The 11,603-nt window shown below is 56.2% G+C and overlaps 2 protein-coding genes across 6 annotated transcripts; one reads left to right on the forward strand and one right to left on the reverse strand.

The window, feature by feature from the left end:
- The first annotated feature begins 3,235 nt into the window (after nt 1–3,235).
- On the forward strand, nt 3,236–9,405 carry CFAP157 (cilia and flagella associated protein 157). Of its 2 annotated transcripts, XM_020874941.2 has the most exons (9): nt 3,236–3,468; nt 5,496–5,767; nt 6,443–6,596; nt 7,032–7,299; nt 7,661–7,791; nt 7,972–8,122; nt 8,489–8,655; nt 8,821–9,010; nt 9,318–9,405. In XM_020874941.2, the coding sequence occupies exons 1-9, from the start codon at nt 3,308–3,310 to the stop codon at nt 9,390–9,392; spliced, it is 1,569 nt and encodes a 522-aa protein (XP_020730600.2). In that variant the 5' UTR covers nt 3,236–3,307; the 3' UTR covers nt 9,393–9,405. The 2 variants fall into 2 exon arrangements, with proteins under 2 accessions (XP_020730600.2, XP_020730599.2); XM_020874940.2 differs by lacking the exon at nt 9,318–9,405 and having other exon boundaries at nt 8,821–9,157.
- PTRH1 (peptidyl-tRNA hydrolase 1 homolog) lies at nt 6,837–11,377 on the reverse strand. Of its 4 annotated transcripts, XM_020874942.2 has the most exons (5): nt 11,240–11,377; nt 10,650–10,869; nt 10,076–10,175; nt 9,881–9,926; nt 9,469–9,778 (listed from the first exon to the last, which is right to left on the reverse strand). In XM_020874942.2, exons 1-5 carry the CDS (start codon nt 11,333–11,335, stop codon nt 9,596–9,598), a joined length of 645 nt encoding a protein of 214 aa, XP_020730601.2. In that variant the 5' UTR covers nt 11,336–11,377; the 3' UTR covers nt 9,469–9,595. The 4 variants fall into 4 exon arrangements, with proteins under 4 accessions (XP_070309383.1, XP_020730601.2, XP_070309364.1 ...); XM_070453282.1 differs by lacking the exon at nt 9,881–9,926 and having other exon boundaries at nt 6,837–9,778; XM_070453263.1 differs by having other exon boundaries at nt 9,469–9,926; nt 11,240–11,376.
- Between the last annotated feature and the right edge of the window lie 226 nt (nt 11,378–11,603).

Genomic DNA, 11,603 nt, shown 5'->3' on the forward strand with positions numbered 1-11,603 from the left:
GGTGGGGGTGGGAGTTGCAGAAAGTTCTAACCCTCTAATCCTCTGCCTGGTGTTTCTGATGAGCAGTCCCTGCCCTGAAGCTCTTGCCCCTCCCCTCTTAACGCATCAGCGAAAACCCAGGTATGTGGGAAGGGGCTTGTTATGAAGAGCAGAAGACATGCCTCTCAGGAAATTCCAAGGGTTTTAGGAGACCTGTGTCAGAAATCTAGTGAAGTGAAAGTGAAAAGTTGCTCCGTCGTGTCTGACTGTTTGTGACCTCATGGGATTCTCCAGGCAAGAATACTGGAGTGGGTGGCCATTTCCTCCTCCAAGGGATCTTCCCAACCCAGGGGTCGAACCCAGGTCTCCCGCACTGCAGGCAGATTCTTCACCAACTGAGCCACCACGGAAGCCCAAGACCATTAAACAAGTTGGTTAAAATGAGGTCAATAAGGTGGGCCCTAATCCAATCTGACTGCTATCCTTATAAGAAGAGAAGATTAGGACCCAGAGAGGCAAAGGTGCGCATGCCCAGGGTCCAACCGGCCACATGAAGAGACAGGAAGAGAGCAGCTGTCTGCAAGCCAAGGGGAGGCCCCGCCAAACTAAACCTGCTGACACCTTGGCCTTCAACTTCCAGAACTTGACAAATCAGGTTTCTGTGGTTGAAGTCGTCTAGTGTATGGCATTCTGTTATGGCGGCATTAAGTGGATAATATAGTTGCCCAAGGCAAGAAAAGCTTCATAGAGTTGCTGAAATCAGGAGGACTGCTGACAGATGCGCCCAGAAACTCTCTGACAAGGCTCAACACTGACCACTCTCCAAGCACTCTCCTTGGTGTTATTCAAGGACTACCCGCCCCGAGCACTGTTCTCAGGCACCTTCCCTTAATCAAAGACGGGCCTTGATCCTGCTTCCGAGCTTTCCTAATCCTTTGATGAGAAAGCACAAGGCCAGGGATTTCCCTGGTGGTCCAGTGGTTAAGACTCAAGCTCCCATACAGAGGGCCTGGCTTCAATCCCTGGTCAGGGAACTAGATCTCACACGCAACTAGGAGTTCACATGCCACAATGAAAGATCCTGTGTGCTGCAACTAAGACCCCGTGAACTCAAATATTTTTTTAAAAAAGAAAGAAGGCACAATACCAGGTACTTAATGAGAACTCAGGAAATGGAGGTGATGTCTACTCACTGTTTAGCCACATTTGGGTCAAGAGAATCAGTCTCTGTGTTTCAGGCAAGGAGGAGCCGGACTCCTGTATCTGGCACAACCCCTCATCTGTGATGATATCAAACACGGTGTCATCTGGTGGGATCTGTGTTTGCACCTTGGCCTTAGGCAAAATGCAAATATGCATGTGTATGTGTATGTATATATATAATATGTGATAATATATATCACAGCTGACAAGGAAGTGCATTGTTGCTCAAATACTAGACTCATACTTGCAGAAATTTTGTAGATTTTTCTTAGATGTTTCTGCATTTACTGTATGCCTTATAACAATTTCTAGACACTATTTTTTTTATTGGAGTATAATTGATTAATGGTGTCACTGTTAGTAGTTTGCAGTGTACAGCAGAGTGAACCAGTTATACCTACACCTCTGTCCACTCTTTTTTAGATTCTTTTCTCATGTAAATTATTTCAGAGTACTGAGTAGAGTTCCTTGTGCCATGCTGTAGGTCCTTGTTAGTTATCTGTCTTATATATGGGGCTTCCCAGGTAGCAATAGTTGTAAAGAACCTGCCTGCCAATGCAGGAGGCATAAGAGACGTGAGTTCAATCCCTGGGTTGGAAAGATCCCTAGGTTGGAGGAGGGCATGGCAACCCACTCCAGTATTCTTGCCATGTGTGTATGTTAATCCCAATCTCCGAATTTATCCCAGGGAATTCATCCCCCTGCCCTTTGCATACATCTGTGACTCCTTTTCTGTTTTGTAAATAAGTTAATTTGTATCTCCAGACACTTTAAATGATTGTTTCTTTCTTAAGAAATAATCTTCACCAATTGTTGTTTTGCCAGAGGGAGAGTCCATTGAGCTATTTTCCTCTGCCATTCCAGACTCCCACCCAGGCTATCTTATTCAGCTAATAGATATTTACTGAGCACCTACTAAGGAGATCAAACCAGTCCATCCTAAAGGAAATCAGTCCTGAATATTCATTGGAAGGACTGATGCTGAAGCTGAAACTCCAGTCCTTTGGCCACCTGATGCAAAGAACTGACTCACTGGAAAAGACCCTGATGCTGGGAAAGATTAAAGGCAGGGGGAGAAGGGGACGACAGAGGATGAGATGGTTGGATGGCATCACTGACTCAATGGCCATGAGTTTGAGCAAGTTCCATGAGTTGGTGATGGACAGGGAGGCCTGGTGTGCTACAGTCCATGGGGTTGCAAAGAGTCAGACATGACTGAGAAACTGAATTGAACAACCATGTGCCAGTCTTCTTCCTAGGTTCTGGGGATGCAGCCACAAATGAGAGACTGAGTCCTCGTGAGCTTACACTAGCGGTGGGTGGCATCATATCACACACACACACCCTGAATGAATGAATCCTGTTGTGTGCTCCAGAGAGGTGGGCATTTCTTCAGGCATGTTTAGTGATACCTGGATTCCTTGTCTCCCTTGGGGCTGGGCTTCCTCCCTCCAGAGCCTCCTAGAGGTGGCAGTGCCATGAGTCCACAGGCCACTGACCTGGGCTAACACTGCAGTCTGCAGGCTGTGTGCACTGCACCCACTCCCCTCCCGAGACCTGGCTACCAGAGGGGCTGCTGGACTTTGTGGTCTGGGTCACTCGCCAAGTCATGTCTGACTCTTGCGACCCCATGGACTGTAGCCCTCCAGGCTTCTCTGTCCATGGAATTCTCAGGCAAGAATACTGGAGTGGGTTGCCATTTCCTTCTCCAGGGGATCTCCCCAGCCCAGGGATCAACCCCGGGTCTCCTGCATTGTAGGCAGATTCTTTACTGTCTGAGCCACAAGGGAAGCCCCTCTAGGGCTCTGACCCACTGTAATATTCTCATGTCACCAATTTCCTCTTGAGGGAAGGAAGGGTCTCCCAGAGCCCAAAAGAGCACCCAGTGAGCCTGGCGTCCTGGTCTCTGAGACGCCATGGTCTGGGACACCCAGACCTGTGGCCTCTCTGTCACTGTTGGCCTTGCAGCAGGAGGCTGGTCTCTGAAGCCTATCCTCGCCAGGAAGAGGGAAGGTCCCTTTAAGCCTGGCTTCACATCTTTAGCTTGTTGCTATGTATGCAAGGAACTTCCTTAGCAACCACCTGGCCTCTTAAAGAGGCCCTGGCATAGTGGTTGCCTCCAGCCATGGCTCCTAAAAAGAAGGGGGCCAAGGAGCCTGAGCTCAAGAAGAAAGGTGGCAAGAAGGATCCCAGCGTGGCCATCAAGCCCATGGAAATGCCTATAAGCGAGGAGATCCGAGAGTTCTACCACATCCAGATCCGCAACCTGGAGGACAGGCTGGCCCGGTGGGTGGGCAAGCAGGGTGGTCCTGCCAGGTCAGGGAGTGACTCAGAGCTGACCACTGTGGAGGTTGTTGGGGGGGCCCTGTGTTCTGGCCTCCCAGGGGATGTCCAGACCCACCCCCCATCCCTACCTCAGTTTCCTCAAAGATAACATTGGGAGGCTTCATGATTTTGAAGAAAAATGGATTTCTTGGCCCCATCTTGGCTCCCAGAGTTTCCAGCAGCCCAGTGCCTAGTTAAGAGCCTAACCCCTCCCCAGGCAAGGACTACGTCCCCCCTGCCTCACAGTCGCCCCCCAGGACCACGCGTTTTATGTAAGAGGGCAGAGTTCAACCGGAGGGACGAATTGGAGATGGCAGCCCCCTGGCAGGCGGGTGACCGCATGCCCCTCCTCCCACCCGCCCCCCACCACCCCCACAATGCCTGTGCCGTGACCCCCTGAGCTATGGGCCCCACTGGCTCTTCCAGCTGCCAAGCCCACTTGTCCATGCCAGGGCTGTTTTCCCAAATGTAAATGAGGAGAGCTGTGCGAGGTGGGTGGTGGTGTCGGGGTGGGGTGGGGGTGGGGTGTTCTTTAATTCTCCTGAGACATGCACTTGCCCACTTTTCTTATTCTTACACTAGTTTCCTCTCAGTTATGATGCACGAGCCCAGTCATAGGGTGACCCTCAAAAGACACACCCCTTCGGTGGCGGCTCAGATGGTAAAGAATCCGCCTGCAGTGCAGGAGACCCAGGTTCAATCCTTGGGTCAGGAAGATCCCCTGGAGAAGGGAATGGAAACCCACTCCGGTATTCTTGCCTGGAGAATCCCATGGACAGAGAAGCCTGGCGGGCTACAATCCATGCAGGGAGTCAGGCAAGACTGATTGACTAACACTATCAGTCAGGTCTCCTCACATGTTGCTACAAATACAGCTGATGCTGAGACCTTCCTGGACTGGTGCTCACTGTGTCCTTAAAACAGTCCCACGAGAGAGGCCCTCGAGTCATCCCCATTACAAGTGGTGGAGAGATTGAGGCTCAGGGAGAGAGGAAGTCACCCCAAGAAAGAGGCTCCAGGATGCCAGCCCTGGGCCCTGACTTCCCTAAGCCGGGCCACCTCCTTGCTCCACAGATCGGGTCATCAGCTTTGCACCCTGCACCGCGCTTCCATTCAGAAAATGTTGGTTGAGTTAGTCGTGAAGTTAAACATCTTTCCAAATAGCTTCTACCCATTACTCCATTGGAAACTAGAAAATTGCTTATTCGACAGCTCTTAAAAATTCACACCCTTCCCTCAACTGGAGATACCAAATGAAATGTATTTGGGAAAAATGCATTTGAGAGGTGGTTGTTGGACACTTATTGTCAACTTCCTCTGCCAGGCCCCCCAAAATACAGAGATGCGAGGAGTCAGGTCTTGACTTCCCAGTGGGACAAGGGTCAATCTATAGGAGGGCCCCAAAGAGAGGACCACAAATGCTGCCTCAGAGCCAGGAAAGCTCCACAGATGTGGCAACACAGGGGTTCACTCAGTGAAGTAAGGAAGATCACAAGTGCAGAAGTTTGGGGTTATAAATTGTGAAAGTATTAAGCAGGGCACAGAGCTGGCAGCAAGCATTATGCTTAAGACCCTTAATTTGGGGTATCAGACTGACTCGGATTCCAGTTCTGGTTTTGCCATTTACTAACTCAGAGATGCTTCATCCCTCTGTGCCTCAGTTTCTTCACCTGTAAAATGGGTACAATCATCATAGTCCCTGCTTCCTTGATTGTTGTGGATTCAACAAACACACTGAGCACCTACTACATACCAGGTGCTAGGTGTTGGGGACACAGCTATGAACATTAACAGAGGCTCCACCCTCACAGAGCTTACATCCTAGTGATGTTATGCACGTAAAGCGCTGAGCACAGGCATCAGCTGCAGTCACAAGCACTGACCAGGGGAGATGAGGCTGGAACCTCCAAAGTCCCACTATGGGAGGGTCCAGGGAGCAGCCTGGCTGCCTGGAGGCCCCCTGGACCTCTGCCCCACATTTGCCTCAGGTACCAGCGGAAGTGGGATGAGTTGGCTATGCAGGAGAAGCTGTTTCGCCAGGAGTTTGAGCAGCTGGCCAACAACAAGAAGGAGATCGTGGCCTTCCTCAAGCGCACGCTCAACCAGCGCGTGGATGAGATCACCGACCTCAATGAGCAGCTCCAGAGCCTGCAGCTGGCCAAGGAGATGGAGAAGGATGCCTTTGAGGCACAGCTAGCCCAGGTGCGCCACGAATTCCAGGAGACCAAGGACCAGCTCACCACCGAGAACATCATCCTTGGTGAGGGGCACTGGCCGGTGAGCCTACAGGCACACACACCACAGCGGGTGGGAAACCCAAGGCTCTGTCTCTCTGGGCTCCAACTCCAGCTCTCCCACTGTCTTTCTGACCTTGGGCCAGCCCTGCTCTCTGACCCCATTTTCCCACCTGGGAAATGGGGATGATACATCTTCCTTGAGCAACAGCTACGTGCAGCTTCCCACACGTATCTTCCATGGTAATGGCCCCAGCAATCCTGAGGCAGAAAATACCATCTCCACCTGCCATTGGGTAGGTGAGGAGGCATTTCAAGAAGGTGGAGTGTCTTGCCCAAGGTCACCCAGCTGGCAAGGGTGGCTGTGCCTTTCAGGTGACAACAGGAGTGCCTGGTCCAGAGAAGGTGTTCAGAGTCAGAGGCTGTTGGCACAGTTTCATGAGAGTAGAGGAGAGTGTCAAGGGGGGCTTCCTGGAGGAGGTGGAGCCTGAGCCAGGCTTCGTAAGACTTGGGGAGAAGAGGAAGGGCATTCCAGACTGAACCAGAAAGGCGGGCAGGATTACGTGTTGGGACAGGGGACTGGCCCTACTGGACGGGGAAGGGTGGGGTGCGTCATCACACAAAGCCCTGCCGCCCCCACCCCCGGGACTCTGCCCACCCGAGGCGGCCGTTCACCAGGCCCGTGCCCTGTGGCGGGACAGGGGGAAAGCTGGCAGCCCTGGAGGAGTTCCGGCTGCAGAAAGAGGAGCTCATGAAGAAGTTCATGTCTCTGGAGGACCAGCTGCGGAAGCAGGAGAACGAATACAAGGACTACGTGCACAATCTGGAGAAGAAGTCGGTGCTGGACAAGGACAGGTGGGCAGGCTGCTGCGGGCGCAGGACCCCCTCACTGAAGCCAAGTACAGTCAGGTCTTCAGGCCTCCGACAGCCTTGGCTTCTAACTGGGCAGGGGGGAACCATGCCAAGTCCTTGATGCCCCGACTTGCCATTCCTCGAAACTGTGGCTGATTTGATGGGTAGGGTGGCGGCAGGGGGCGGCGGAGAGAAAAAAAACAGGCTCCCAATTCTCACACAGACAATGGAGAATCCCTGAACTTCCTTGTGCCACTTAAATTATATTTAATGGTTCATCATACACGGACATGGTTCAAAATATTACAAAGGGTCTATAATAAAGAGCTCCTGCTGGTGGCCCTGGCCCCTCCTATGGGGAACAGGGCAGAGAGGTCTAGGCACTCTGGGGACCCCCCTCTGCCTTAACCCCACCTCACCCCCACCCATCCCGCCTAGACTGAGAAAGGAGATCATCCAGCGTGTGAACATGGTGGCCACAGAGTTCCGCAAGGTGGCCACGAACCAGATGTGGGACACAACCAAGCGGGCCATCACAGAGAACAATGCGGTGACCCTGCAGCTGGCCAAGATTACACGGCAGGGCACGCAGCTGCTGGCGGAGAATGAGCAGCTTCGGGGCCACCAGGACAACCTGTGCAAACAGCTGGAGCTGCTGGAGAATTCCCAGAAGCTCATGGCCAAGAACAACCGGGGCCACCAGAAGGTGCGTGCTGCTGGCCCTAACCCTGGGAGGCTCGGCACGGAGAGCAGGAAGGAAACCTAGGGCCCCGTCCTCAGGGCAAATAAGGCCCCTGCAACAGTGGACCCAGGGTCAGAGCATGGGGGAGGCAGCCATGAGGCAATGGGGCCCTCAATGGGAGGGCTCTGGCCCCCATCACTGGTTGAATGGGAACCCAGCCCCAGGGCCCCTACCCGCACAGGCGACTTAATGGGTGCGCAGCGGCCCTGAGGTGAGTCCAGCGAGTGCTGGGCTCCCAGGGCCCCGGCCGGCCTCTCTGGGGGATGCAGGGCTGGCTGAGGGCCTGCAGCGGGGCCCAGAGCATGGCCACCTGCCCACACTGCAGGTCATCCTCATGCTGACAGAGAAGTGCCGTGAGCAGCAGCAGGGCATGGCCGAGGCCAAGCGGCTGCGTGTTCTGCTGGGCCAGCTGGAGCAGGACCTCCTGAAGCAGCAGCAGGACAATCAGGCACTGAGGTGCAGAGCGGCGGGAACACCCTCCCTCTGTGGTCATGGGCCAGCGACTCCCCGCTCTGTACAGGGGCCTGGAGGCTTTGTCTGTTACACAGGCTGAGGCCCGGGGCTGGCCAGAGAGAAAAGTCAGGGCCCCTTGTCCTAGGATGGGGAGGAGGCTGACCTGTCTCGTCCTGGGCCCAGGAACGAAAGAGACCAGCTGAATCTGCAGCTGGAGAGGCAGCAGGCTGAGGGACAGCGGCTCCAGCAGCAACTGACCAAAGAGCAGGAGGCCCGGGCGAGCCTGGAGACAGCCCTGGCCCAGGCTACCTCCTTCCTACAGGACATTCTGCAGGTGAACTGGAAGTGGGTGAAAGTGGTGGTGGTGGTGGGGCGCAAATCAAGGACTAGAAACTGCCTGGAGATAAGCAGACCGCCAGAGATGGCCAAGCCAGGCCCAGGGCCCCTCTCTCCCCTGAGAGTTTCCTGGGTATCTGTCTTTTTCTGATTCTCCACGTCGAGCCATTTGAGGTCTCAAAGGAGCTGGACGAAGGCCTCTGAGACCCTGGAAGTCATCAGTCTTCCCATCTGGAGAATGGGTGTTCCATCACAGCCAGGGAATACTGAGATTAACAGGCACTGGGGTTGGAGTTTCCCAGTGGTGGATGCTGGGGCCACAAAGTGCCTGACCTGGCGGGCTCACCCGTCCCCCTCTCGGCAGATGCAGCCTAACGAGGAGGATGGTGACTTCAATGTCGTGTTCCAGCTGCAGCGAAAGGAGATGCTGCAGCAGTTGCTGCTCATGCTCGGCTCAGCCGTGGTCTCGAGCCCCCAGATGGCCAAGGCCCTGCACCGGGAGAGGCAGCCCTGTGGCCTGCCCAGGGAGGGGTGAGTGTGTGACCCCGTGTGACCCCAGAGGAAGCAGCTACAGGACACGTCCAAGGGCTGTCCTCGACTGAGCTGGGGCCGGAAGCCTGGCTCCCTGGAGCTGCTCTGAATCTCGGCTTCCTTGTCTAAGATGTGGAGGGGATGACACCAGTCCCCTCCCCACAGGCAGGACAGCAGCACCCAGCTACTCAAGACAGGGTCTCTGCTGCAGCAGCTGTCCGGCATCACACCCTACCGGCCTGGGGACCTGGGTCTAGTACCTCGACGGATCCACATCCCACCCAACCCTGAGGACCTCAGGCTGCTCTCACACACCACTCGCATGGGCAGCTTACAGGCGTACAGCAGCCCTGAGGTGAGGGTGCCAGGGGGGCCCAGGGACAGCCGGATGAGGGCCGCCCTTGGGTGCATATCACCGCTCTGCCACACCGCAGCTGTGTGGCTCTGTGGATGTGGCTGGACCTCTCTTAAGCCTCCACTTCCCCATCTGTAAAATGGGCTGAAGAAAGGTGTGTCAAGGCCTCAGTGGATCCAGACACGCCCACACATCCCCTGGGAGGGAAGCCTGCTGGACCCTGTAGGCCCTCCTCCACAGGCAGGGGAGGGATGGGAAGCCCACCTTGGAGGCTTCAGCTCCAAAGGTGGCACCTTCACTCTTACAGATCCACACCTCTGCTCCTCAGAAAAAGTTAAAGAAAAAGCTCAGTCTTCCTGAAGTTTCCCTACTTTCAAAGTAGGACACGGAGAGACCAACCTCCTATCCTAAAGAAGGACTGTTCCGGCCACAGCCCCCACGTTAGTCCACAAGCAGCCTGGGGCAGCCCAGAGAAGAGTTATATTAAAAAAAAAAAAAAAGACCCCACAGGCTGGCGTGGCACCTCTGTGGATGGGTGGATGGGCGTGGGCATGGCAGTCGGGCGAGCCGCCGAGCCCACCGGCCTCAGGGGCTTGACGGAGTCCCCCGGCTGCGCTGGCGGATGTGGTCCAGGAGCAGGTCCGCGGCACGCTCCAGCACCGGCGGCAGCAGCTCCAGCTCAGCAGGGGAGAAGCGGCCCAGAACGTAGGCCCGCACTGCATCCGGCTGGGTCGGCCGCCCGATGCCCACCCGCAGCCGCGGCATTGCCTGTGGGGGGGCCAGCGGGCCCAGGGAGCCCTGGTGAGAAGGAGTGCTGGGGGCCCGGTGCCAGGCCACCCGACTCGGTGCAGGATGGAGGTGCAGACTCACACTGGAGTTGAGGCAGCTCATACAGGAACGGACTCCATTGTGGCCCCTTCAAGGGACAGGAGAGGGGCAGTCAGTGCTTCCTTGGGTCAGCACCCTTCGCCCCATTCCCCGCCCAGCCTGGGGTCGGCACTTCTACCCCCACTCCAACCCGGAGGCCAGCTTCCCTCTCCCACCCTGACCAGCTCAGGGCCTCACCTGGCGCTTCCTCCCAACTTCAGAGCCACTTTCCCCAGCGGCTTGTCCAGCTCATCGTGTACCAGGTAAACTTCCTCAGCGGTCAGTCCGAACAGCTCCGCTTGGCCCAGGGAAACAGTGGCCCCGGTTACTACTGATCCACCCAGGAAGGTTGTCCTGACTCTGGGCTCCCATGAAGAGGGGCCACAGTTAACCCCACTTGGTGGTAAAGAACCCGCCTGCCAATGCAGGAAACATAAGAGACGCAGGTTCAGTCCCTGGGTTGGGAAAAATGCCCTGGAGAAGGGCATGGCAACCCACTCCAGTATTCCTGCCTGGAGAATCCAATGGACAGAGGAGCCTGGGGGGCTACAGTCCACAGGGTCGCAAAGAGTTGGATATGACCAAGTGACTAAACCACCACCACATATAAAGAAACTGAAGTTCTCAATTTCTCAGTCACCCAAGGCAAGGCAGCAATTGGAGCTCAACTGGTACCTGGAGCTCTAGGTGAACCGATTTGCTGCAGTCCAGAATGCCCCCTCCGGGCCCCTGCGCCCTCCTGGGGGGCACACACGTGGGGCCCTCAACTTACCCGCCTGGGCCACACTGTACCCGTTGAGGTTCATGAGCCTCCGTGGCCGGAGCAGGACCAGCTGGGCATCTCCGAGTGAGGCCAGAGCGAGGTCCGCGGCACAGCGCCGGTCGCGTGCCCAGCTCTCCGCCACCCCCAGCCGCCGCGCCAGCTGCCCCAGCACCGCCATGCCCACGCTGTGCCGCGTGCCAGGCAGTCCAGGGTTTCCCAGGCCTGCCACCTACGGGCGACATCAGGGAAACTGAGGCCCGACAACTATCCCCATAATCTATCTCACAGCGCGACCCCACCCGGGGCCCCAAAGCAGAGGAAGGTAAATGGAAAACGACCGGAGTAGGTTAGGGCCACGAGGAAGAGTCCAAGAAACTCCAAGATTCCAGAAGGCCAAGTGGAAGAGCCCCCCGGGGTGGGCGGCAGGGCCCCCCAGTGCAGGAGCGGAGTTCCTGGAAGTCTGGAGCCCATCGGAGCATCTGACCCATTTCTAGATAAGAAAACTCAAGACAAGGAAGGGGGAGAACTTTGCCCAGGATACAGTGGCAGACCTGGAGCTAGGGCCCGGGAGTCCCTACACTGTCCCCGACTCCACTCACCAGCCACCGCTTCCCCGCCGGCCGGGGTTCCAAAACGCAGCGGCTCATGGCTCGACTCAGCCACAGCCCGGCGCGCGAGAGGCCTAGCGGCCCCATGCTGCCCCCATTCAGGACGCGGACCCCGCCCCTGACGTCAGCCAGCCCCTCGGCCAGTCGCGGCCGCCCCTAGCTGCTAACGCCCAATCCGGGGCGGGCCACGTGGCCGCCACCCTTCTGAGGGGCGGAAGTGGCGGGCCAGTGGCCTGGTCCGGGCGTCCCTGCGCATTCCCAGGTGCCGCGTCACCGTCTGCGGGGTTTGTGGTGGGGCTCGCGGAGCCCTTGTTTGACCACTGGATTGGGAAGGAGTGTGCCCTGTTTTGACCCA

This window comes from Odocoileus virginianus, chromosome 2, assembly GCF_023699985.2.
Source record: "Odocoileus virginianus isolate 20LAN1187 ecotype Illinois chromosome 2, Ovbor_1.2, whole genome shotgun sequence".
Classification (NCBI taxonomy): domain Eukaryota; kingdom Metazoa; phylum Chordata; class Mammalia; order Artiodactyla; family Cervidae; genus Odocoileus; species Odocoileus virginianus.

What these genes read in the sequence shown, in the direction of transcription:
- PTRH1 (XM_070453282.1), bottom strand. Translation starts at nt 11,335, where the DNA reads ATGGGGCCGCTAGGCCTCTCGCGCGCCGGGCTGTGGCTGAGTCGAGCC. An exon ending in CGGCGGGGAAGCGGTGGCTG is followed by an intron (nt 10,870 to 11,239) that starts GTGAGTGGAGTC and finishes TGTCGCCCGTAG; the next exon opens with GTGGCAGGCCTGGGAAACCC. An exon ending in GTACAGTGTGGCCCAGGCGG is followed by an intron (nt 10,176 to 10,649) that starts GTAAGTTGAGGG and finishes CCCTGGGCCAAG; the next exon opens with CGGAGCTGTTCGGACTGACC.
- CFAP157 (XM_020874940.2), top strand. Translation starts at nt 3,308, where the DNA reads ATGGCTCCTAAAAAGAAGGGGGCCAAGGAGCCTGAGCTCAAGAAGAAA. An exon ending in CTGGAGGACAGGCTGGCCCG is followed by an intron (nt 3,469 to 5,495) that starts GTGGGTGGGCAA and finishes CATTTGCCTCAG; the next exon opens with GTACCAGCGGAAGTGGGATG. An exon ending in TCCTACAGGACATTCTGCAG is followed by an intron (nt 8,123 to 8,488) that starts GTGAACTGGAAG and finishes CCCTCTCGGCAG; the next exon opens with ATGCAGCCTAACGAGGAGGA.